This window comes from Ambystoma mexicanum, chromosome 6p, assembly GCF_040938575.1.
Source record: "Ambystoma mexicanum isolate Mex_15411 chromosome 6p, UKY_AmexF1_1, whole genome shotgun sequence".
Lineage (NCBI taxonomy): Eukaryota > Metazoa > Chordata > Amphibia > Caudata > Ambystomatidae > Ambystoma > Ambystoma mexicanum.
This window is the reverse complement of record NC_090935.1, coordinates 638,473,606-638,496,184: the sequence shown is the minus strand read 5'-3', so window position 1 is coordinate 638,496,184 and position 22,579 is coordinate 638,473,606. Positions and strand designations below refer to the sequence as shown.

Below are 22,579 nucleotides of genomic sequence, written 5' to 3'. Positions count from 1 at the left end.
GAGATAAAGGACATGGACGTTTCGGGACCCTCCCTCACTTACTGCCTTTCCAGACCTACTGGAGCGTGTACGGGCTTCAGGGCTGAAGCCCGCCAAAGGCAAAATGCACAAAGGACACAAACCCGATTCAAACAGAGTAAAAGCCCAGAAGGAGCTAACTGACAAATGGTGAAAAAAGACAACGGGCCATTTGGGGAAAATGGTCACCCTTGGGTGCTATACTGCAGCTGAGGAATCGGCCTGCAGATACATGGCACAAGTTAGTAAAAAAGAAACCACTGCCACCAGCCATTCAAGTTAGTGTAACCGAATGTTACATGAGAGGCGGGATGTATGCAAGTGAATCCTCTGTAACAGCGCCACAATGCCCCAGGGCCACTGTGCGCTTTATAAATCCAAATAAATAAACAAAGGAGTTACTATGTAACCCCCCAGCACTCCAGAGGGTGGTGTGTGCTGGACCCACAAAACAAAAGGTAAGTAAGACAGGGGTCTTCCTATTCTTGGGAACAGGAGTTCACCCAAGAAAATGTAGTTCAACATTAAGAAAAGTCCAAGGGACATTTCAGTGGCACTGTACAAAAGGTGCTCTGTCACAGTGAAAAAGGCAGATGCCTATGGAGTTTACCAGACGCCATTAAACAGTAAGAAACACAAAAATCCAAGTCAGAAAAATCACATGAGTGAGGAAAAAGTCCCACTCCCTCAGGAGTTAAAATTAAAAAGCCCTGAGTCCAGCAAAATAGCTGGGGGCGGGGGGTGTCTCTAAGGTTAAAGGGAATTGGCACAGAAAAAGAAATTCGCCCTAAGAGAGGACCTATTCCTCTATGCATTCCCTCCAATTCCACCTCTACCACGAGTGCTAAATACACTAATTTGTATTTATTATTTATTTGAATTTGTAAAGCGCGCTACAGTCCACGGACATAGAAGCGCTGTTGCAAGAATATGTCTTAGTTTCAGTATTTAGGCTTAGCTCGTGGTTACAATGAGTGGAGGCCTAGCTTGGTACAGCAGTCATGCATATACAGGAAGTTAGTTAGTTACAGAAAGTGTTCAGATGATGCAGTATACAAACAAAAATGTTTTGACAGATTTCCTAAATGTTGTGTACGAGTCCATATTTCTTACGTGAGGAGGGAGGGTGTTCCAGTTGGATGCTGCAATGACCGGAAGGCTGGCTCCTCCTGCCCTCACTCTGAGGGTCTTAGGGATGGTAATCCTATTTAAGTAGGCCGTTCTGGTAGGTCTATTTGAGGAGGTTTTGGAAATCCTTTGTGAGAGGTAAAGGGGAGCACTGTCATGCAGACATTTGTGGGTGAGTGCAAGGGTTTTTAACAAGATGCGTTCCATGACGGGGAGCCAGTGGACACGTTTTTTGGTAACTGAAATGTGGTCATATTTGGAAATGCTGGTGGCTGCTCTAAGTGCTTTGTTTTGGACCGCCTGAAGTTTTATAATATTTTATGAGGAAGTGCCAGCCAGAAGAGCATTGCAATAGTCCAGCCTAGTCCCGATTATTGCTCTGACTATGGTAAGGCAATTTTGTTTTGTTTCTGCGGCGGCAGATGAGATGGCGTTCACTTGTCTGTTCATTGAGAGTTTTGAGTCAAGATAGACCCCCAAGATGTTCACAGCATGTGATACCATGATGGGAGTGTTATCAACTGAGAATGAGTTGTACTTTAAGTCAAATTTCTTGAAAGTTCCTGGTAAACCTATAAGTAAGATCTCAGTTTTTTTGCCATTGAGGCACAGCCAATTGTCCGCCATTCAGGTTTGAATCTCTGAGTAGATGGAATTAAGAGTTTTGCTGTCAGCTTTGTAGTCACCCGTAAGGGTGATGAGGTTCTGCGTGTCATCAACATAGTTGGTATATGTGATGCCACGCGCGTCCAGGAAGTTAGAGAGGCCTCATGAGTACGTTGTAAAGGGTAGGTGAGATGCAGGATCCTTGAGGGACCCCACACTTACTGGAATTAGGATTAGCACATGCTTGATCTGAAAAGACTTTCATCACTCTTTCTTGGAGAAATTGTGACCCAGGCTGTAGCTTTAGGTGAGAAGTTAGTAGCAGAGGAGAGGTGATGGCAGAGTGTATCATGGTCCACCATGTCAAATGCTGCAGACAGGTGGAGGAACAGGAGGAGAGCAGGTTTTCCCGCGTCCCTGAGGTAATCGATCTCTTTTTTTTTTTTTTAAGTCCAGTAGTGTGGTTTCGGTCCCATGGCTGGGCGGAAGCCGGACTGCCTGAGACCCAGCAAGTTGTTGGACTGAAATTTGTGTACCTGCAGGTAAACTGCTTTGTCCAGATTTTTGAGTAAAAAGGGGACCGTAGCAATGGGCCAGTAATTTGTTTGGATGTTTGGGTCAAGTGCTGTTTTTTTAAGAGTGGGTGTACCCAGGCTTCTTTAAGGCAGGCAGGGACATGGCCAGTTGTGAAAGAGGCATTGATAAAGGCTGTGATGAATGGTGTCCGGGTGGTTGCGCTCTTTGATCAGCTGGGCTGGGCAAGTATCTCCTTTACAATTCGAGGGTTTGATAGATTTGAGGAGTGCTGCCACTTCTAGCTCGCTCATTTCCTTAAAGGAAGAGAGGGAACGTCAGTGGGGGGTTTACAAGGGACGGTAGAGATGTTTTCCCAGAGCTTGTTGGTGATCAATGATTTCATTTTGCCGCAGATTCAGCTTGTCCAACATGGCTTCCTGGACACTATTACACCATTCCTTGTCTTTAAAGAGGGTGGGCAGAGTGGGAGCTATCGATTCCAGTTCTCTAAAGATGGCAAATAATCTCTTTAGATCCAGACTTGGAGTTTGAGATCCTGGTGTTAAATGATTTTGATTTTGCTTTAATAATGGCATTTTTGTATTCTTTTGATGACGTTTTGAACTTTAGTTTAGTGGAGTCATTAGGATTGGCTAGCTAGGAGGAGAGTACTATTCTTTTCTTGGCTCGTAGTTCAGGGAGTTCAGGTGAGAACCAGGAATTAGTGTGTTTGGTACTTTTGGCCTTCCTGAAGGTGAGCAGAGCTGTGGCGTCTACTGCTTGGGAGATGGTAGAGATGTAGTTGGCGGCCAAAGTATCCAGGTATTTTGAGAAGGGTGGTTGAAGGGCCGGCACAAGTAGGTGAGGTAGGAGTCTCTCTTTGGTGAGAAGGCGGGAGCTCCTAGCACGTGCAGGTGGTAGAGGGGGCTGGTATGTCATGGGCCCCTTGTTAAGTTTAAGTTCAAAATGGATGGCGTAGTGATCATACCAGGGAATAGGGGTGATGGAAGGATTGCAATTGTGGTAGGCAATCCAATCCAGGGTGCAACCTTTTATGTGGGTAGGATTAGTGACTGCTTGTTTAAAACCTAAGGTGGAGAGGGCTTTGTTGAGGGTGGCTGCTTGTGAGTCGGAAGGATATTCCGGTCCAAGTTGAGGTCTCACAGGAGGATTGATTTGGTCGTTTATTAAGGTCCTCTGAAATGGCATGTAAGAGGGATTCCTGAAAGTCTGTAGCGGGTCCAGGGGAACGGTACAGAATGTGGAGGGTGATAGTGCAGTTGAGTGATGGGCAGACTTTCACGAGCAGATAGTCGCTGTTAAAGCCTAGTTCACCTTGGACCTTTCTGATTGCAATTGACTCTTTTGCAATGAGGTCTACCCCACCACCTTTTAGAATGGGGCGGTCTTACCTGAAGATGGTGGGGAGGGCTAGGGCTGGTCCTGAAGCTTCATGGAGCCAGGTCTCAGTAATTACTAAAAGATCTAAGTTTCCATTTGTGATGAGGTCGTGAATGTCAAGAGCATGAACTGGTAGTGACTGGGCATTAATTAGGGCACAACTAAGTGAACCCAGGTGGGTTGGTGCAGATATGTTTGCATGAACAGCATTTTGAATCAGTGGTACCTTAAAGGGGCAGCTGATCTTCTTACGGGGGAATGCTCCAGTGGTCCTCGATGCAGGGAAGCTGCAGAATTCATGTCGCTGGATGGTGGCTCTCGCAGCAGAGCTGCGTAGAGTTCCTCAGGTCTTGTCCCTTGGCCTTTGCCCATCGGCTATGGAGTCACTGCAAGATGATCATCATTGCTCAGGCATGGTCACGTCAGATTTGGTACTCCAAACTCCTGCATCGGTCAGTGGCCCGTTTGGTCAAATGACCTCCTCTACTGAACCTCTTCTCCAGCGACGGAGTATCTGTTCAGCATCGCAACCCAGCCTCCCTGAAGTTGACGGCTTGGCTCCTACAGCCCTAGAATTTGGGCAGTTCACATTACCATTAGTATGCAAAAGGATTCTAGCGAAGGTTAGAGCGCCTTCTACTCTATACTGCTACAAGCACAGGTGGAAGCATTTTTCTGTATGATGTCCTACGCAGCAGTTCGATTCGCTAATCAAATCCTGCCATATCTTCTGTCGTGAGCGAAGGCAGAGCTCACACACGCAGCTGTTAAACTCCATCTTGAGGCTATATCTCACTATACTCTTAACAGCTAGCAGGCCTCCATTTGGTCACACAGACTGGTTAAGGAGTTCCTCAAGGGTCTGTTCCGGGCATTCCCTATGGTAAAGGCCCCAGCACAGGGTGGGAGCTCATTGTGGTCCTCTCCAAGTGAATGGGTCCTCCATTTGAGCCCCTGCACTGGGCTCTGTTGAAGTTTGCCAGACCTGTTGGAGAACTACAAGCTCTATCCTGCGAGCGTCCATATTTGACTTTTCACCAGTCCAGGGTGGTGCTATGCATGCATCCCTCCTCCATGCTGAAAGTTCTGTTAGCTTTCCACCTAAATGAACCACTGGTTCTGCCCGTCTTCTTTGGCTCTCCTACCTCTCCTGCTGAGATAACATTGCACTCGCTTGATGTTGCCTGAGGCTTGAAGTTTTATATTGCTCGCACAAAAGGTTTTCACAGAACTTCACATGTTTTTATGACATTTGGACCTGTTGAAAAAGGAAAGCTTCCATTTCCAGGTGGCTATCTGGCTGCATCTCATATTGTCATCGGCATGCAAACATGCCTCTGCCAGGCAGACAAAAGTCGCATCCCATCAGAGTTTTGGCTTCTACTTCTGTGTTCCCGTCTGGTGTTCCTCTGCTTGACATCTGCAGGGCGACTATGTGGAGGTCTACCCACACCATCACAAGATTTTACTGCATTGACAGGGATTCCAGGAAGGAATCCCATCACGGCCAGGCAGTGCTTCGTTACCTATTTTTTTGAGGTGAGTGTTCCAGTGATGAGTTCTCATTGCTTCTGGAGAGCTGTACCACCTCCCATTGGTTATGTATATGTACTGCTGTATAATCTTTTTCATGCGCATGTGAATCCATAAAAATCGAATGCTGAAGAAGGAACAAGTTACTCACCTGTAACTCCTATTTAGCATTGATATCGTTCATGGATTCACGTGCAACCCTCCCTCCTACCCCTCTGGCTCTTCTTGGTTCCTAATGCCACATTACGTGCATGGGCAAATCTGAAGATGGCCACCAGAGGCAGAGCTAGGGAGGACTTATGTCATTGGCCGGGGCAGTCTGACCCAAAGTAACAGGCAATAGGCTATATAAGTGCCAAGCAGTTTAAAGCTTTAAAACAAAACTGCTTTAATATCACTGAGGATTCCCAGCCTAATGGCGAGGAATATTCATGAGCATGCAAATCCATGAAGGATAGCGATGCTGGAGAACAGGAGTTAAAGGTAAGTAACTTGGTCCCACTACATTCTAGCTGCTGCATTCTGTGTGCTGTAGCACACGCTTGCAGTGTCCCTTTTCTGAAGCCTGCTAGACTCTGATGGACCCTCTTGACCCTTGTACAGCTCCTACCACTAGAACGCTTTCCATGCAACTGTCTCACTCCCTAGCGTGATGTATGTGTATCCCAGTTATTCTGTTGTGAACATGTCTGTGTTTGTTTTGGTGGTTTGTTATTGTCCCATCTGTACACTACTCCATGCCTTGCCTGTGAGACTAATGTACAAAGCCACATCTATACACGAGCAGAGGAAGACGCTAGTAAGTAATGTGGCTAATCTGCATGTTTTTTGAGAATAAGAAAAATATGGTTACAGAATGTTCACACGGACGACAAATAGATTGTATGGATTTGAGGCAAGAAACAAAAGTGATAATTTTTGGTAGTTTTATTACTAGTTGTTGCAACATGAGTGCATCCATTAGCAGAGAGATTGTCAACTTTAGTTCTGTTTCAAGCGCAGACTTAAAGTATCAATCCAAAACAGTGTCTGGTTATTAAAACGTGTTACCAGCCTGCTGTGGTGGTCGAATCCCCCTCCCCTCCACCTCCAAGATATCTGTGTGGATACATGAATATGAAGCTGCAATATGTCATTCTTCCCTGCATTGTTTGATGTTTTCTCATTTTACAGCCCAACGTACGAGTGAGGACGCCAGAAGTGACAGTGGCAGTAATGCAGGAATTGAACCGCCGGGGTACTCTAAAAAATGCACTTGCAGGGCGGGATGAAAAACAGCTCAGTTTACTTCTTGGTTTCTTGTTAAGGTAAGAGTTTACTCATTATAGTAACTTGTGTATTTGGAAGTTCTTTCTGCCTCTGCCTCATTGATTCACCAACTTGCCTGAAGCACCTCTGTGCCACCACCAGATGGTAGATCAGCACTGTGTAGTAATTTCAAAGCGGATTGGTGTATTCCAGACACCTACTAGCTGTGAGCCTTTTCAAGTGGCTTTATTTACATTATGCAGGTTTTAATTACACTTAAGCTATACACAAGAGACTGAAGACCTGCCATCCTTATGCGCTCCAGTTCAGGCCCCCAAATGACACGTCCAGAATAATAACACACCAAGCGTTCATCAGCATTATTTTGAGCGGTCAATCATATACTTGCACCGGCAGGACAAGACAACATTGTCATAACACACTGGCACTGGGTAACTTTGGCTTTTCCAACTTCAAAGTTTAAGGCACATTCTAACTAACCACAAACACGGATCTGCAAATTTCTTGCAAACTACAGCCTGCCTCATTTTCAGTAAAGCACCTAGAAGCCTGTGGCTAGTGCTGGCCATGTGGAGAAAGACAATTAACTGTAAGGTACTGTTGGGGGTCTCCTCAAGTGATTGACAGCTCTGAGAGTGTGAATGACTGGGATCCAGTATAAAAGGTGAGGATTTTGGGACCACAAGCAGTGTCAACCACTGGAACAGGGAATCCAAAGCAGAAGTCGAGATGCCAGCAGCACTTGGAAGAGGACGACGGCAGCGCAGGACCTAGTGTTTCCGATCATGCCAACTCAGCCAAGGGATGTGTCTCTGTACATCTTGTCGACTCTCCACACCTTGATGCCACAAATCCAGAAGAGGATACAACAGGGCCCGGTTGCAGTGGTCCCTCAGGCCTCCGATCAGCCGCCAGCGAAGAAGAGGAAGAGTCACCCGACGCCCCCATTTCAGCCTCCACATCTGCATCAGGCTCTCTCCCCCAGCAGACTGTTAGGCAGAATTCTCATTGCTGTGGTAATTCCTGGACTTTAGGACTTTTAAATTTGGACCCGTGAGTGAGTGAGTGAGTGAGTGAGTGAGTGAGTGAGTGAGTGAGTGAGTGAGTGAGTGAGACCTTGTTCTCACTTCCTTGTGTGTTTTGACCTGATTTGGATTATACGTTTCCTCTGTTTTTGGTGTCTTACAAACACCATAGGCATCTACTTTTTGTATGGTGACACACAGCACCTTCAGTGCAGTGTCACAGAGAAATCCTTTACATTTCTCATAAGGTTTAAATACCTTTTCTTGTGTGAACTACTGTTCTCAAGAATATTGAAGTGAAATTGACTTTACTTTGTTGGGGGCTGAAGGGGCTACTTAGTAACCCCTTATCCTACTCTCTCATGTAAAACATTTTGTTACCCTCACTACTTTAAATGGCTCGTGGTAGTGGGTTAATGTTCCTACCATTCTCCAGCATTGGATCTTTCATGGATTCACATGCTTAGAATATTCCCGTCGACAGACTGGGAACCCTCGGTAAGCTTATAAAGCCTTTTCCCATAGGAAAACGTTTGACACTTTTGTGTCCTATCTACGTCGTTTTGGGCCGCGCACGCACGCCCCACTAGGACGTAGTGGTATAAATGCCCCGCCCCCTCGGCTCCCTTCAGATTTCAACCGTCTCCAAAGTGGGAACATCTCGTGTATTTTCTACTTGGTTAGGTTGTGCTGTTGCGGTTTTTCTCCTAATGTCGGGAAAAGCACTGTTCCGCCTGTGCGGACTAAAGAAGGTGTACGAGGGGGACGGACATACGGACTGCATTTACTGTCTGCACCCTCATCACTCGGCTGACAAGTGCGACATATGTAAGGGCTTCTCCTAGAAGACTCTTGAGGATCGGAGTCGCAGACTTGCTGCATGGTTGAAAGACAGAGCAGGGGCATACCCGCCTTCGGAAGTGGGCTCCACATGCAGCGCGGCCTCGGTGTCAAAATCTTCAGGGGCCCCGCGCCACTCATCGTCATCGGAACCCCCGGTAAAGAAATCGTGACCGGTGGACAAGGAATCGTCGGTAGGCCATTCCAGGGACTCTTCTTCGAAGAAGGCCTCTTCGTCCTCATCCTCAGCGAAGAAAGACAAAGAAAAATCTAAATCCTCCTCGGGCAATCGTCTTAGATCGACCTTGAGTCGAGAGACAGAGAAACGCAGGTCGAGTTCAGAAAAGGCGGGAGCAACGCATAAGCCTGCGCGACCACCACCACCACCGTCGTCGATGGTTGGGCAGTCGTCAACTATTTCTCTGCCGCTGATGCAGTTGACATCAACCATTCCTGGATTGCAGGCGGCGAGGACGGGGCCAACTATTGCTTCATCGACGGATATCCCGCAAGAGGCCTGGCGTCCAGAGGTCTATGACACAATTTTGCCGGACAAACTTCTACAGCAAGAGGCCTTGTCGGTGTCCTCGGGAGACGAGGGTGAAAGGATAGTTGCCCCTGCAGACCTTGGGTTACAAGTTACCACACCTTTCTCCGGGAGCATTCCGGGTTCTGCCCCCCTGCTCAATCCGCAATCAGTTTTATCATTGGAGGTCTTGTCCACGCTGCAAACGCTGCTGAGGACACTGGATGACAGACTGCCTCAAACAACTCCGGCCAGGTCGGTCGTCGACGACCCGGGTCCGTCTCGCCGCCCACCACCTTCAACCCCCGCGGCAGAGCCTCCGGAAGCAAATCTCTTGGCCCCACGCCACGAGGAAGGGGAACTGTTGGATTCAGAATCAGGCAGCAGAGCGTCGTTGGTGGTCTCCCTTTCCCCCTCCAGCGATCCGACCTGGGAGTCGATGCAGAATTGGAAACCCCGAGGAGCCCGGCTCAGCCGTCTCCCCCAGACGATATCTGGTCATTTCACAACATGATGGCCAGGGCTTGCACGGAATTCGGGCTGGCCCAAGAAGAAGAAAAGGACTGTTTTCTTTTTGACCACATGGGTAAAAGGAGAAGGTCAGTGTTTTCAGTGCCCATCCTGGATCATGTGTGGAAGGAAGGTCTTCAAACTATGCGTCACCCTTTCTCAGAGCCAGCGATGCAGGGTCGCCTAGAGAAAAAATTCAAAGCCCCGGACTCTATCCCAAGTGCCTTTCCTCACAACCAACACCTGACTCTGTGGTATCGGCGGCGAGAAAGGCAAGGGCTCAACACAAGTGTACGACCCCCCCGGAAAGTGATGCTAGACGGCAGGATGCTTTCGGCAAAAAAGTCCTGTCGGTAGGTGATACCACAGTGAAGGTGGCCAATTCTCTCGCCATTGTTGCTAGATACGACAGGGAGATGTGGCATCGGTTGGCGCCTATACTCGAACGCCTTCCAGATGAACATCGTAAAGCAGCTATGTTGCTGGTCAGGGAAGGTGAGGAGGCTTTAAATCATGCCATAAACATTGCAGTAGACCTTGCGGAGTCGGGGTTTAAGCAGGTGAACAACGGCGTAGTTCTCCGACGACCGGCATGGCTAAAATGCACCAACTTTCGACCGGAGGTGCAGTACAAGGTACTGGATATGCCTTTTGAAGGAGACCTCCTCTTCAGCGAGAAGGTCGACAAAGCCCTGAAGGGCATGAAGGAGGACTCGGACACGGCGCGTTCCTTGGGGGCCCTCCAGGGTGGTCGGAGTTTCCGGTCTTTTCGTCCCTTCAGAGGAGCATCGAGGGACCGACCCTTCGGTAGGCCAGCATATTCCTCACAGGGATACAGGCGAGCTTCGCAAACGGCTAAACGCCGCCGTGACTACAAAGCCCTCAAGAATAGAGCAGGTTACTCGTCGACGAGGGATAAACAGAGCAAGGACCAGCAATGACAGGCATCGGAACGTTCTGTGGGGCAGAGTATCATGTTACATCAACGAATGGGAGCTAATAACAGATCAATGGTTGTTGGACACTGTAAAATACGGACATTCCCTGCAATTCAAGAGCAACCCTCCGCATATTCCACCGGCGTGTGTAGCTCAATCCCATCTGAGCGTGTTGCTGCAGGAAGTAGCACTTATGCTACAAAAAGGGGCTATAGAACTGGTCCCGTCATCACAAAGGGGTCAAGGGGTTTATTCCCGATACTTTGTGGTGAAAAAGCCAAATGGAAAGTGGCGTCCCATCCTAGACCTGTGCGAGCTAAACAAGTCGTTGAAAAACATAAAGTTCAAGATGCTCACGCTCCAGGAGGTGATCAGGTCAGTTCAAGAAGGGTATTTTCTGGCGCCTTTGGACCTGCAGGATGCGTACTTCCACACACCGATGTGTCGGCGACACAAGAAGTACGTAAGGTTTGTGGTAGGGCGGACTCACTACCAGTTCACAGTTCTTCCCTTTGGACTAAAATCTTCCCCCAGAACATTCACGAAATGCCTGGCTCCGGTGGCAGCCTGGCTGAGAAGGCAAGGCCACCATGTATACCCGTATCTCGACGACTGGTTGGTGAGGGGGTCCTCCCCGGCGTCGACGCACAGGAGTCTACAGGACACCATGAGCCTCTTGCAACAATTGGGGTTTGCGATAAACTTCGAAAAATCCTTGTTAACGCTGTCAAAAAGCTTGGTGTTTCTGGGTGCACAGTTCGAGACCCAGTTGGGGTTAGTCAGACCATCCCTCGACAGGATCACCAGGCTCAGTCAATTGGCAAGTCAGTTGAAAATCAATTCCAGACTGTCGGTGAGAAAATATACATCAATCCTGGGAGCTATGGCGTCCTGCATTCCTCTGGTGCCCAACTGCCGCCTTTTCATGAGGCCACTGCAACAGTTTTTGGCGGATCGTTGGACGCAGGCTCAGGGCCTCTGGTCAGACCGGCTGACCGTCGACGACGACAAGCTCCTATCAACTCTTCGGTGGTGGAAGAGAGTTCAGAATATTTCCAAAGGAGTACCCCTACGGGAGCCGGAGTTCCGGTTCACCGTGGTGACGGACGCGTTCCCTAACTGGCTGGGGAGCGCACATGGGCACTCTGCAGACACAAGGCTGTTGGTCTCAGAAGGAATCTCTCCTGCACATCAACGTTCTGGAATTGAGAGTGGTCCGCTGGGCCCTGAGGGCGTTCCTGCCTCACATCAGGGGATCCACAGTGAGAGTTTTAACAGACAACACCACAGCAATGTTTTACTTAAGGAAGCAAGGCGGCACGCAATCCAGAACCCTCTCCATCGAGGCTCAGAAGGTGTGGCACTGGGATCTAAAACACGATATATCCATTGTAGCTCATCACCTTCCAGGAGTGAGGAACGAACAGGCGGACTCGCTCAGCAGAAATATGGACCAGATTCACGAGTGGGAAATGGACAACGATCAATTGTCGAAGGTCTTCGAGAAATGGGGGCGACCTCCGCTGGATCTCTTCGCCACGAAGGCGAACAAGAAGTGCGAGATGTACGCCAGCAGGTGGTCACAGGAAGATTCGGTGGGAGAAGCGTTTTCCTTCCCGTGGATGGGCAAGTTCCTCTACGCCTTCCCTCCGTTCCCTCTGATACAGAGAACTCTGCAGTGGATACGCAGGTACAGGTGCCGAGTCATCTTGATAGCGCAGTGTTGGCCGAGGCAACCATGGTTTTCCGACCTGCTTCATCTGTCAGCGGATCACCCGATAACGTTCCCGAAGGTGCCCAACCTCTTGTCCTGGGACGAAGAAACGGTGTGGCATCACAACCCGAGCAGCCTTAACCTCACAGCTTGGCTCCTGACTTTTCAGAATTTGGTGCCTTGAACATTCCCTCGGACTGTCGGAAGATATTACAGGCTGCGCGGGCCCCGTCCAACAACAAGTCCTACAGGTGGAAGTGGAGGAGATTCTGTACGTGTTGCCAAGGACAGGCAGGAGTGGAACCTCTGAGGGTTACTCCGGAACAGCTTCTCCCGTATCTACATTTGGCGAAGAGTAGTTTGTCTTTTTCATCACTAAAGGTTCACCTGGCGGCCATCTCTAGGTTCACAAGAGGGAGGAAATCAACGCCCTTGTTTAGGGACAGGTTAGTGAAACACTTCATGAGAGGTTTATTCCGGACGTTTCCCCCGGTTAAGCGTTTTCCACCGACGTGGAGCCTTAACATGGTACTTGCAGGGTTATTGAAACCACCCTTTGAGCCAATGGCCATGTCGTCGAAGTTTTTATCATGGAAAGTGGCTTTTCTAATAGCCATAACATCGGCTAGACAGATCTCAGAGTTGCAGGCATTGGTCATAGACCCTCCATATCTCAGATTTTTCAAAGACAGTGATCTTGTCAACAAGTCCTCGTTTTATCCCGAAAGTTCCTATGACTTAAACATTCATCCATTGTCCTGCCCACCTTCTTCGCGACTCCCTCATCAGCTGCGGAAAAGGTCTTGCATACCCTGGATGTCAAGAGAGCTCTAAAATGTTACCTTCATCGAACTCAACAACTTCGATTTACGCAGCAACTCTTCGTTGCATATGGGCCTTCGGACAAAGGGGAAGGCAATTTCAAAACAAGGACTGGCCCGATGGGTCTCGTCGACGATTGCCTTCTGTCACTCAAAAGCAGGTAAACCGCTACAAGGACGTCCGAGAGCTCACTCGACCAGGGCGACTTTGTCGTCGACAGCGTTGTGGGCGGGGGTTCCACTGACAGACATTTGCAGGGCGGCAGCATGGTCAGTGCCCCATACATTCACCCGCCACTACTGCCTCGAACGACAGCATGCGGACGAGATACAAATGGGACGAGCAGTCTTGCGACATCTTTTAAACAAAATGCAATACTCCGCAGTGACCACTGGATGTCGGACCTATGCACAGCATGTGAATCTAAGCAGATACAACCATCAGAAATGCTTTTACGGTAAGTAATGCATTGTCATATATATATATATATATATATATATATATATATATATATATATATATATATGTACGAATATATATATGTACGAATATACGCATAGAGATGAACGTGTGTGTTTTATGTATGCTTTTTTGGCTTATATGAATATTACTCGGTGCAGTACTGTGGCATGTTGTTAATTTCAAATCTTATGTGATCATGATTCGCCTTTTGCAGGATGGGGTGGGTGCTGGATTGCATTTACACCTCCTCCATTGTTTCAAGTTCACTGCTGTGCATTCTATTCTAAACATGTGAATCCATGAAAGATCCAATGCTGGAGAAGGGAATAATTTCTTACCTGTAACTCCATTTCTCCAGCATTGGTATCTTTCATGGATTCACATGCGCCCTCCGGCCTCCCCAAAATGCAATCATCTTGTAGTTTTTGTTTCACCCTGTTCCACTTTGGAGGGGTCGAAATCTGAAGGGAGCCGCGGGGGCGGGGCATTTATACCACTACGTCCTAGTGGGGCGTGCGTGCGCGGCCCAAAATGACGTAGATAGGACACAAGTGTCGAACGTTTTCCTAGGGGAAAAGGCTTTATAAGCTTACCGAGGGTTCCCAGTCTGTCGACGGGGAATATTCTAAGCATGTGAATCCATGAAAGATACCAATGCTGGAGAAATGGAGTTACAGGTAAGAAACTATTCCCTTGTGCTTTTCTACCGCAGGCTATATCCTCGGCTGCTGTACAGCTCCCATGGGTGACAATTCCTGTCAAAATGGCCCGTCTTCTTTTTTTGCATTTTCTGTCTGTTTGATCTTTCTTGGGTTTTACTCAGCACGCCAAGCCAGGTTTGAGCCCTTTGTTTGTTTTGCCTTTGGCGGGCTTCACCCCTGAAGCCCGCCTCTGGCTCCAGTGTGTCTGGAAAGGCAGGATATGAGGGAGGTTCCTGAAACTCTCCTGTCCTTTGTCTCTAGGAGTGCATTAATGCAACCAGTCCTGATCTATTTTGTTTTGAATTCTCTGTCTTATTTTGTTTCCTTGTATGCCGTTTTTTCGGCTTCAAGTTTACCTGGACTTGTGTAAACTGGTGTTTTTTCCGGGCACTACATTTCCCAGTTGTCTTTACTTTCATTCCTGCACACTTTTCTGCACGTGAGTATCTTCTCGTTTTCGCTTACCTTCTTCAGCCTCCTCAGGGGCTAGTCAATACAATTCAATGATTTCCCTATTTAAGGACCCTCGCCGGGAGTGCAGTAACTGAGTGCAGCCCGAAGTCAGGCCAAAGTTCGGCCTTTCTGTGCTCGTCTGGGCACCGCATACTGGAAAGCTGCACATGTCTTGCAGCAAGCTACTCACCTTAGCGCCACTAGGTACAGTATTTCCTTCGGGCTGGCAGGAAACCAGGCATGAGTTGTTTCTTGCCCCCTCGCCGCTATTTGCATGGCTTAACGCACACTCCCTTGTGGCACATAGGTTGGAGATGTTCTCCCTATTAGAGGATCACTGCCCGGATCTGGTATTTGTCACAGAGACTTGGTTCACTGATGCCACAGGTTCTGATGCAATATAAATTACGCCTTGCTAAAAGTTGCCAGGTCAGCCAAACAGGAGGAGGGGTTGCAGTGATATACAATGCGCAATATGAGTGTACGTTGTTACAAACCCCCATGGAATCTGAAATGGAATGCCTAGTGGTAAGAGTGGTGGTAAATGCGTCCTGGGTTTGTCATTTTGTATTGGTTTATCGCACCCCGGCAATGAATCTCCCCTTTCTTGGTGATGCATTTAACTTAACCCTGCAGTACAAAAATGTGGTTGTACTTGGGGATTTTAATTTATGGGCTGAAACAGAACTGGATCAAGCTCATGGGGCTCTGCTTGGAGCCATGAAGCAACTAAAATTGACACAGCATGTGGTTGGTCCCATCCATACGAAGGGCCATACCCTGGATTTGATATTTGCCCAAGGGGCTTTGTTAGAGGTGTTTCCCAGTCTTCCGCTTACGTGGTCGAATCATCTGGTTGTGCCATTTATAATTACTGTAGGAGCTGCGAAACAGCCTCTTCACCATAATAGTTTGTGGTTGGGACGAAACTGGGCCAGAGTGGAACCCTCTACGGTCCTTCATAAAGTTATCCAGCAGAAGGCTGATGAAAAGGACAAGTTAGGCCCCCTATCCACGGCCATAGTTAGGTTGGTCAACGGTCTGGCGTCTGTAGCAGACAAACTGTCCCCTTTAAAACTGACGAAGAAGCCGCCTTCTTACTGTGCCTCCTGGTATACTCCGGGCATTACGCCTGGAGGTATGGCAGGAAGAACGGGAATGGAGGAAATGATACGAGGCTCATCTTCGTCAAAGGTCTTTAGGGAGAATTCGCTGTATAGGCTAATTTCCCAAACCTAGTGACTCCCCCAGCAGCTTTGCTGGATTTTTGGGATTTCTCCTGCTAAGAGTGAGACTCTTTCTCCCACTCTTAGACATGATTTGGGATATCCTTTGACTTTGTAATGTGTTTTATGGGCTATGGGGTCTTTTACTCCATAGGGCTTCATGTATTTTTGGTAAGTGTTACAAAGCACCCTCAGTGCAGTAACACAGGGGTGTCATAGTGACCCCCAAACATAGACTCCATACCCTGGGACTGACTGCTGTCTCCCAGGGCATGTAAAGGCACCATTGACTTTACTAGTCTTAAATTGTGAACAGAACCAGTACAAACCATCATATTGTGGAAGTACTGGTAGGGGTTATTAGATTGCCGCTGGGTCTGTTTTTCGAGGGGGCACTGTGCAGTCCCTCCTCGTCGAGTTTCTGGCTGGTGGCAGTGGTTACCACGCGAAATATTCCACCGGGATATTTCCTATGGGATTTTCCCATTCATTTTAAACGCACCACTTTTTTGGTGCAATGTTAAAGATACCGCTGGGTTATTTATTTAATATTTATTCCCCGGTTGGGTCTTTTTGCCAGGACTCGGTTTTAAAATGGCGTTTGTGTTCGCCTCTGTAACTCCAACCCAAGTGGAGCCCTTTGTTCCACTCTTTGGCGGGCTTCTGCACAGAAGCCTCCAAAAGTGGTGCCACTCTGTCTGGGTCTACAGGATGTGTGGGAGGGGGGTTTAGGCACCCTGGACTGAGTTGCCTCGGCAACTCAAGTCAGACTCTTGCGATGAGCCCCCCGGCTCACCACTTATCATGTTTGAGTGACAGCTAGGACTGATGAATGGGGGTTTTCTGAATAAAAGCAGGGCTTTGGGGTCTGGAACTTCAGAAGTCGCCACAGGACCAAAGAATCCAAAGAGGGAGAAGCTGAGCCGACCTGCAATGACGACACCACCGGTGGAGCCCTGCTGAACCGTCTCACCAACGACAGAGAAGATCTTCATCCCGGAGAGTAGTCTTCCTCTGAACTGGTGGGGACCAGTTCGCCCTCTTTTCACCTTCCTGGATCATCTCGTGGTCGAATCGCCCGTGCCAAGCACCCTGGCGGCCGGATAGCCACGCTTCACCACTGCCGCAAATAAAAGGGTAGTACCCGTTAACCGGGACACTCCGCGGCTGGTTTCTTCCCTGGCAGGGCAACGACCTCCAGCTTTCCTCCACGTCGAGATATTCTCTTCCCCTGGACAAAGCACCGAATTGCACCGGCTGCCAGGAACAACTGCCCCCGCTGGAGCTTTCTCACCATTTCAGGTACTGTGTCCCGCCTGGTCTCCCTTGCAACAGACTGTTCAAGGTGTCCCGTAAATCCTTGACTCTCTATCCTGGGATGACTTGGGACATGCTAACTAACTTTTCCTGAACTGATCCAAACCTTTTTGAACTATCTGTAAAGACTTTTTAAAGTACTATTGAACTGTGTGATCTTGGACACATTCCGCCTTTCTCTCTCCAAGAGTGGGCCTGGCCTATGAACTTTCTTGCTCTAACAGTAGACTCTGCCTTTCTCTGACTTGCTGTCCTAATTCTACCTTTTTCCCTCCCTTTTTAACTAACTTATTGGAGATCCATCTTAGGTTAAGCGCTCACCTGTCTGCAAATAAGTGGTGTTTTAACTAAGACTTGTTCAATAAGTAATCCGGGATGTATATATATTGATAGTGACTGTGTTTGAACTTGCTTGCCATATTAGTGTTAGTGTATTTTACAAGTGGTTTTTTTTAAATAAATAATTATATACTTTTATACCCAAGCTCTGGTCAGTGTTTGCTTGTGCTACTGTACCTCTGTACATATTTTGTATACTTTATATACTGTCTAACTCTTCTTGAGAGAAGTCTGGCTGCTCAGCCACAGCTACCAGGTAAATCTGGGTGGTACAGACTGCTACCAATTGGGTTTACTGCCAACACCTGTAGTCCTAAGTCTTTTGCAGTGGTCCCTAAAGGAACTGCACAGGTTTCTGCCTAACAAAGGTATAAACAGCAGCACGTGATCTACCATAGGGCTTCACAAATGGCCAAGTCTATTTATTTTGACGATTCAATCCAAGCAGCAGTGAACGTCCCAAAAACATTATGCAAGATCATTAACAAATTTACTAAACCGGATAGTAATGCACAGATAGTCACCTCACAATCTTTGTGTGATGAGCTCTCTACCTTCTTTAGTAGTAAAATTGAGGAGATTAGGAAGGGAATTTTTGATAAGGGAAACCCAAGCGATTTACATCATGCGAACATTGAAAGTGTTATCCCTAGTCTGTCGGCTAGAAAAAAGGCAGAGGACTGTTTTTTCCGACTTCGCCTTAGCGAACAAGGAGGAGCTAATTAAGATAGTTGCACATCTTAAATCGGCGTCACCCTTAGATCCCATTCCAATGAGACTGTTTAAAGCAGCGCCTATGGAGTTTTATGACACACTGGCTGGGGCGTAGTTCCGTCTAAGCTTAAAGAGGCTTTCGTTGTTCCATTGCTGAAAAAGCCATCACTTGATCCTTCTATTTTGGCTACGTATCGGCCTATTTCACTCTTGCCCTTTCCTATGAAGGTTTTGGAAGCAGTAGTGACCCCCCAATTGCGAACTGTAAGTGATTTCAACCCGGCACTCCACCTAAGTCAATGCCTAGCGTGTGATGCACAGCTGGAACACTTAATTATATATTTGTGTCTATGTTCTTTTATTTCTGAATGATGTACCCTTATATCACACATCTCTTTGAATCCCCCCGGTCGCACTGAACCAGGAAGCAGGCTGTTTTGCAAAATTAAGATTTATTTGATGGATTTCACTATATATATATATATCACACTATTTAATATTTATACAATGATCACCATTGGGGTGATGCTACAATCAACAATCTCTTTAATCAGGAGTATGGATAGGAAAAATAATGCAGCATAGAAAAATACTTTGTGTGGGTTCAGTCAAATACAATGTCACTTTTTCCCCCCTGCACACTACTCAATCCCCCCAATATGCAAGATAAAGATATGGAAGGAGAGAACACAGGTTTCAGGAAATACAGAATTCAACAAATACAGTTCAATCCCAATTTCCCCCAGCAAGCATAGAGAGAAACAGGAATGATTTCAAACAGGTCAAATGCTTTTGAATGTGGCTTGGAGTGAATGGGAAAAACACTGAAAAATGGATTTCATTTACTAAATTGGATTCAAAACTAGTGGGAGACGCTTTTTATAGTTCCAGATAAACACTAGCGATGATGATTGAATAACTAGCATGTTGAAAACTAACTTCTGAGGTCAGATGCAAAGAACAGTAGTTTTACACGTGATGAAATTTAGCCAAATGTAAAATTTGCAGCAAACTTTTCCGCGCGCGAGAAATGCGACTGCGGAATGACTAGAAGGATTCGTTGGAAAGCTGAGCATGTTGGCTTCAATTTGACACTTAAATTCCGTTTCTAGCATATACGGTATGGGAGTTATGAAGGTTTTAGCAGAGGTAAGTTTTTCTCAGAAAGAGTCAAGATTTTTAAATGAAAGATGTTGAATTACAAACAGGATTTTCTTTACACTAAGGAGTCTATGAAGCCACAAGCTACACGACAGCACAGCCACCAATCCAGCAACATCTCCGGATGGTTTCTACCTGACGAGACGCTTGCCTTTCTTCAGCAACTATATTAGCGCAAAGATGATATTATCACTACTATTATCAAAGGACCATACCGATGAGAGAAAGATTCAAGAAAACAAAAGAGGTTCTAAAATGCAGTTCTGGATAGGGTAGAATGGTTTGGATAGGATTACTTAAGGAAAAATACTGGCTAGGGACAATTCTATGCTATAGATACTCACAACTACTGTTTGGAATAGACCCGTCAAGGATCTGGTCAAAGATTTCTGGGCTGGAATTCTGCTAGCCCACCGGACAGGATTCAGGGCGCTTGGTTCTGCACTCAGCACGGCACTCTGGACACTGCACGGCCTCTGGACTGGATCTGACGGGTTGGTTCTGGGTTGCAGCTATCTGGTTACAGCTCTGCTCTACAGGTTTGGATCTCTGGATTCTAGCAAGAGTTCTTAGCGAGAAAGCAGAACCAACACAGCCAGGCGGTTCTTTTTGGTTGTTCCCCTTGGAAGTCTGGGGGTAAAATCAGGTTTCAAGATTTTAAAGGCCAAGCTGAGAAGGGTTCAGCTTTGGAATTGGGCCTCTCTGCTTTCAAAGTTCTGGAGTCTTGGATATGGGTTTCTCCTGCAAAGTGCTTCGCCAGTAATCAGTTGATGGGTGAATCTGTGTGTTTGTAGGTCCTAAGCTGTCCCTATTTATGTATTTCCCTAAGGGGTGGGTAGGCTGAATTATACAAGGCACACCCTCTAGGAATCCTATTGGTTAGAGTATTTACCCTCTCCTGATTTGAGAAGGAAATCTAGCCTCATGATGATGCTGTATTTTACAACCCAGGGAGTACCTCCCCTTTGTTTCTGCACAGTAAATCTATTTTTCATATAAATCATATTTACAATACAACCAACTTGTTCGCAATACATATTTACATCACGGATTTAGTAGGGCAAGTATCTGTCCGAGTCCCATCTTAGTGAGAGCTTTAGTTCAGATTTGACAGTTTTTTGCGCTTTTGGTTGGGTACCCAATGTCAGATTTGTCCACATTGTTCTACCTATCTGCGCATGACATCTGGACATAATCCTGTGAAGTTTCATATTTATAGCATCATCACAATTGCTCCAAAATTACAATTTCTGTAGTCCTGTCTCTGAACAGAGTTCAGAGTAGTTTCAAACTGTGAGCATAATTTTCATGTTAACCTATATTTTGCAGATTTTTACAAATTTTGCACAGTTCTGAGTCTTTTTAAAAAGATACTTTCTTGTGGTTTACAGATACATCTGGTCCTGCCTCCATGGTTTTGCTGGGCCAAGAGCAATCAAGGCCTCTCTTCCTGTTGGCAGTAGTTTCTGTTGACACTTCAATTTGCATTCACTTTCAGTCCAGGAAGCCTATTGTCTCTCCCCAGAGAAGCAGAGCAAAATCTCCTCCTCTTCATTAGCATCAGAGTTCCTGGGCAGAGAGCAAAAGGAATGCACCTTTGTTTGGAACACGCTGTGGAATTTGCCTTTGAGGTTCTATGGCTAGCATCAGTTCACTTTAAAACACTTTGTTTAAAATTATCTTTGCTAAAATAAACCTTCCATTTTCAACAAGTAGACACACAGATCTCTAATTCCAATCTTTTTAAAACATAAAGATTGAATAGTAGCAACCTATATTGCCTTTGATGGCAAGTCACTTCTTTTACACAATTTGATCTTAATGTACAAGTCTAAACTCACAGTTTAAGTAAATGACAGCTTTGATACAGGCAGGTGGCGGTACTGTGCCCATATTCTGACAGATTTGTCCAGGCAAGCCTTTTTTTTTTAAATGTGGATATTCTTGTGATGAAATCTGCTTCACCTGACATTGTGCTTATGGGAATTCCTTAAATAAGGTGATGGTTAACACCCAACAAGGATTTTTGATGTTTTCTGATGTTTGGGAACCATTATTTTGCAATTTCAACAGCCAAGGAAAAAACTGATTTTAGAGCACTTCTGGGTTTTCCTAGCAATGAAACACTGCCTTTTCAGGTAGTTCCATTTCACTCTGTGGGCAGCCCGATGACCGGTTTTGGCAGTGTGGTCTCCTGTTCTACCACTGACACAGGCAAAGTAGATTGGCAGCCTATTTTTCCAGTTTCCCTGCGCACTTCTCAGAGGTTTTTAGCGCGCATATGGCTTTTTGGTGGCCATGTTGTTTCTGGTGAAAGCAGCACACAGTGTGATGTCGCAGGGCAGAGCCTAGTGGGTCAATGCATCCCACAGAACTTTCTTGGAAAGTCAAGAGATCTTATATCGATTCCAAATGGGCTTTCGCCCCTTGATGGGAACCGAATCAGTTGTGGTATGGGTATTGGATCATGATCAGGGATGAAGGCGGCACGACAGGTCTCATTCTTTTGGACATGTCGGCCGCTTTCGATACCATTGATCATGGAATATTGATGGCGAGGCTGGGTTTGCTGGGGCAGCACTGGATTGGTTTCATGCTTTCTTGACCTCTCCCTCGCAGATGGTTTCCCTTCACCCCTACCGCTCCTCTCCGGTTTCGGTCTCCTGCAGTGTTCCGCAGGGTTTGGCTCTTTCTCCCCCTGCTTTTCAATTTTTATATTCACCCTTTGCTGATCTTGATTTATCTGTTTGGTTTTAGTCTTCTCATATGCAGATGACACACAGATGTTGTTTAGACTAGACACTAAGCAAGGCGATGTAAGAGATGAGCTAAAAAACTGCCTGGAAGCCGTCCGTCTGGATGGAGTTAAATTGGCTCAAGTTGAATGGCGGGAAGACAGATTCTGATCTCGGGCCCGCCAGGGGCTGCTGATGGATGGGCCCATGCTTTTTGGCCAGCATCATTGGGCCCATTACCTAAGCCTTCCAAGACAGTTCGCAATTTAGGTGTAAAGCTTTCAGAATCCCCGTCTATGAAGGCGCAGGTTAACTCATTGTATGGTGCAGGCTTTGTTAAGCTCAAACAGCTAAAGAAAGTCCTCCTGTTTATTTCAGATGTGTTTCATGCTCAAGTAGTGGCAGCTTGTGTTAATGGGATTTTTGTAATGCTGTTTACCTGGCACAGCCTGCCTTTATTATTCAGCGCCTGCAGGTGCTACAAAACGCAGCAGTGTGTTTGGTTACCCACTTCCCAGCCAGAGCAGGAGTGACGAAGGCTAGATAACCTCTCCATTGGCTCACTGTAGAAGCTCGGGTACAATTTAAGGCACTGAATTATGCTCCGTGCACTAGTTGGAAATGG

The 22,579-nt window shown here is 46.8% G+C and overlaps 1 protein-coding gene across 1 annotated transcript in view; it reads left to right on the top strand.

Moving 5' to 3' along the window:
- Positions 1–22,579, top strand: part of UTP15 (UTP15 small subunit processome component) — a 440,177-nt gene that overhangs the window by 374,331 nt on the left and 43,267 nt on the right. Inside the window, exon 11 of the mRNA XM_069627496.1 lies at positions 6,376–6,509. Coding sequence (XP_069483597.1) covers positions 6,376–6,509 — 134 coding nt within the window. The remainder of the gene's footprint in view (positions 1–6,375; positions 6,510–22,579) is intronic.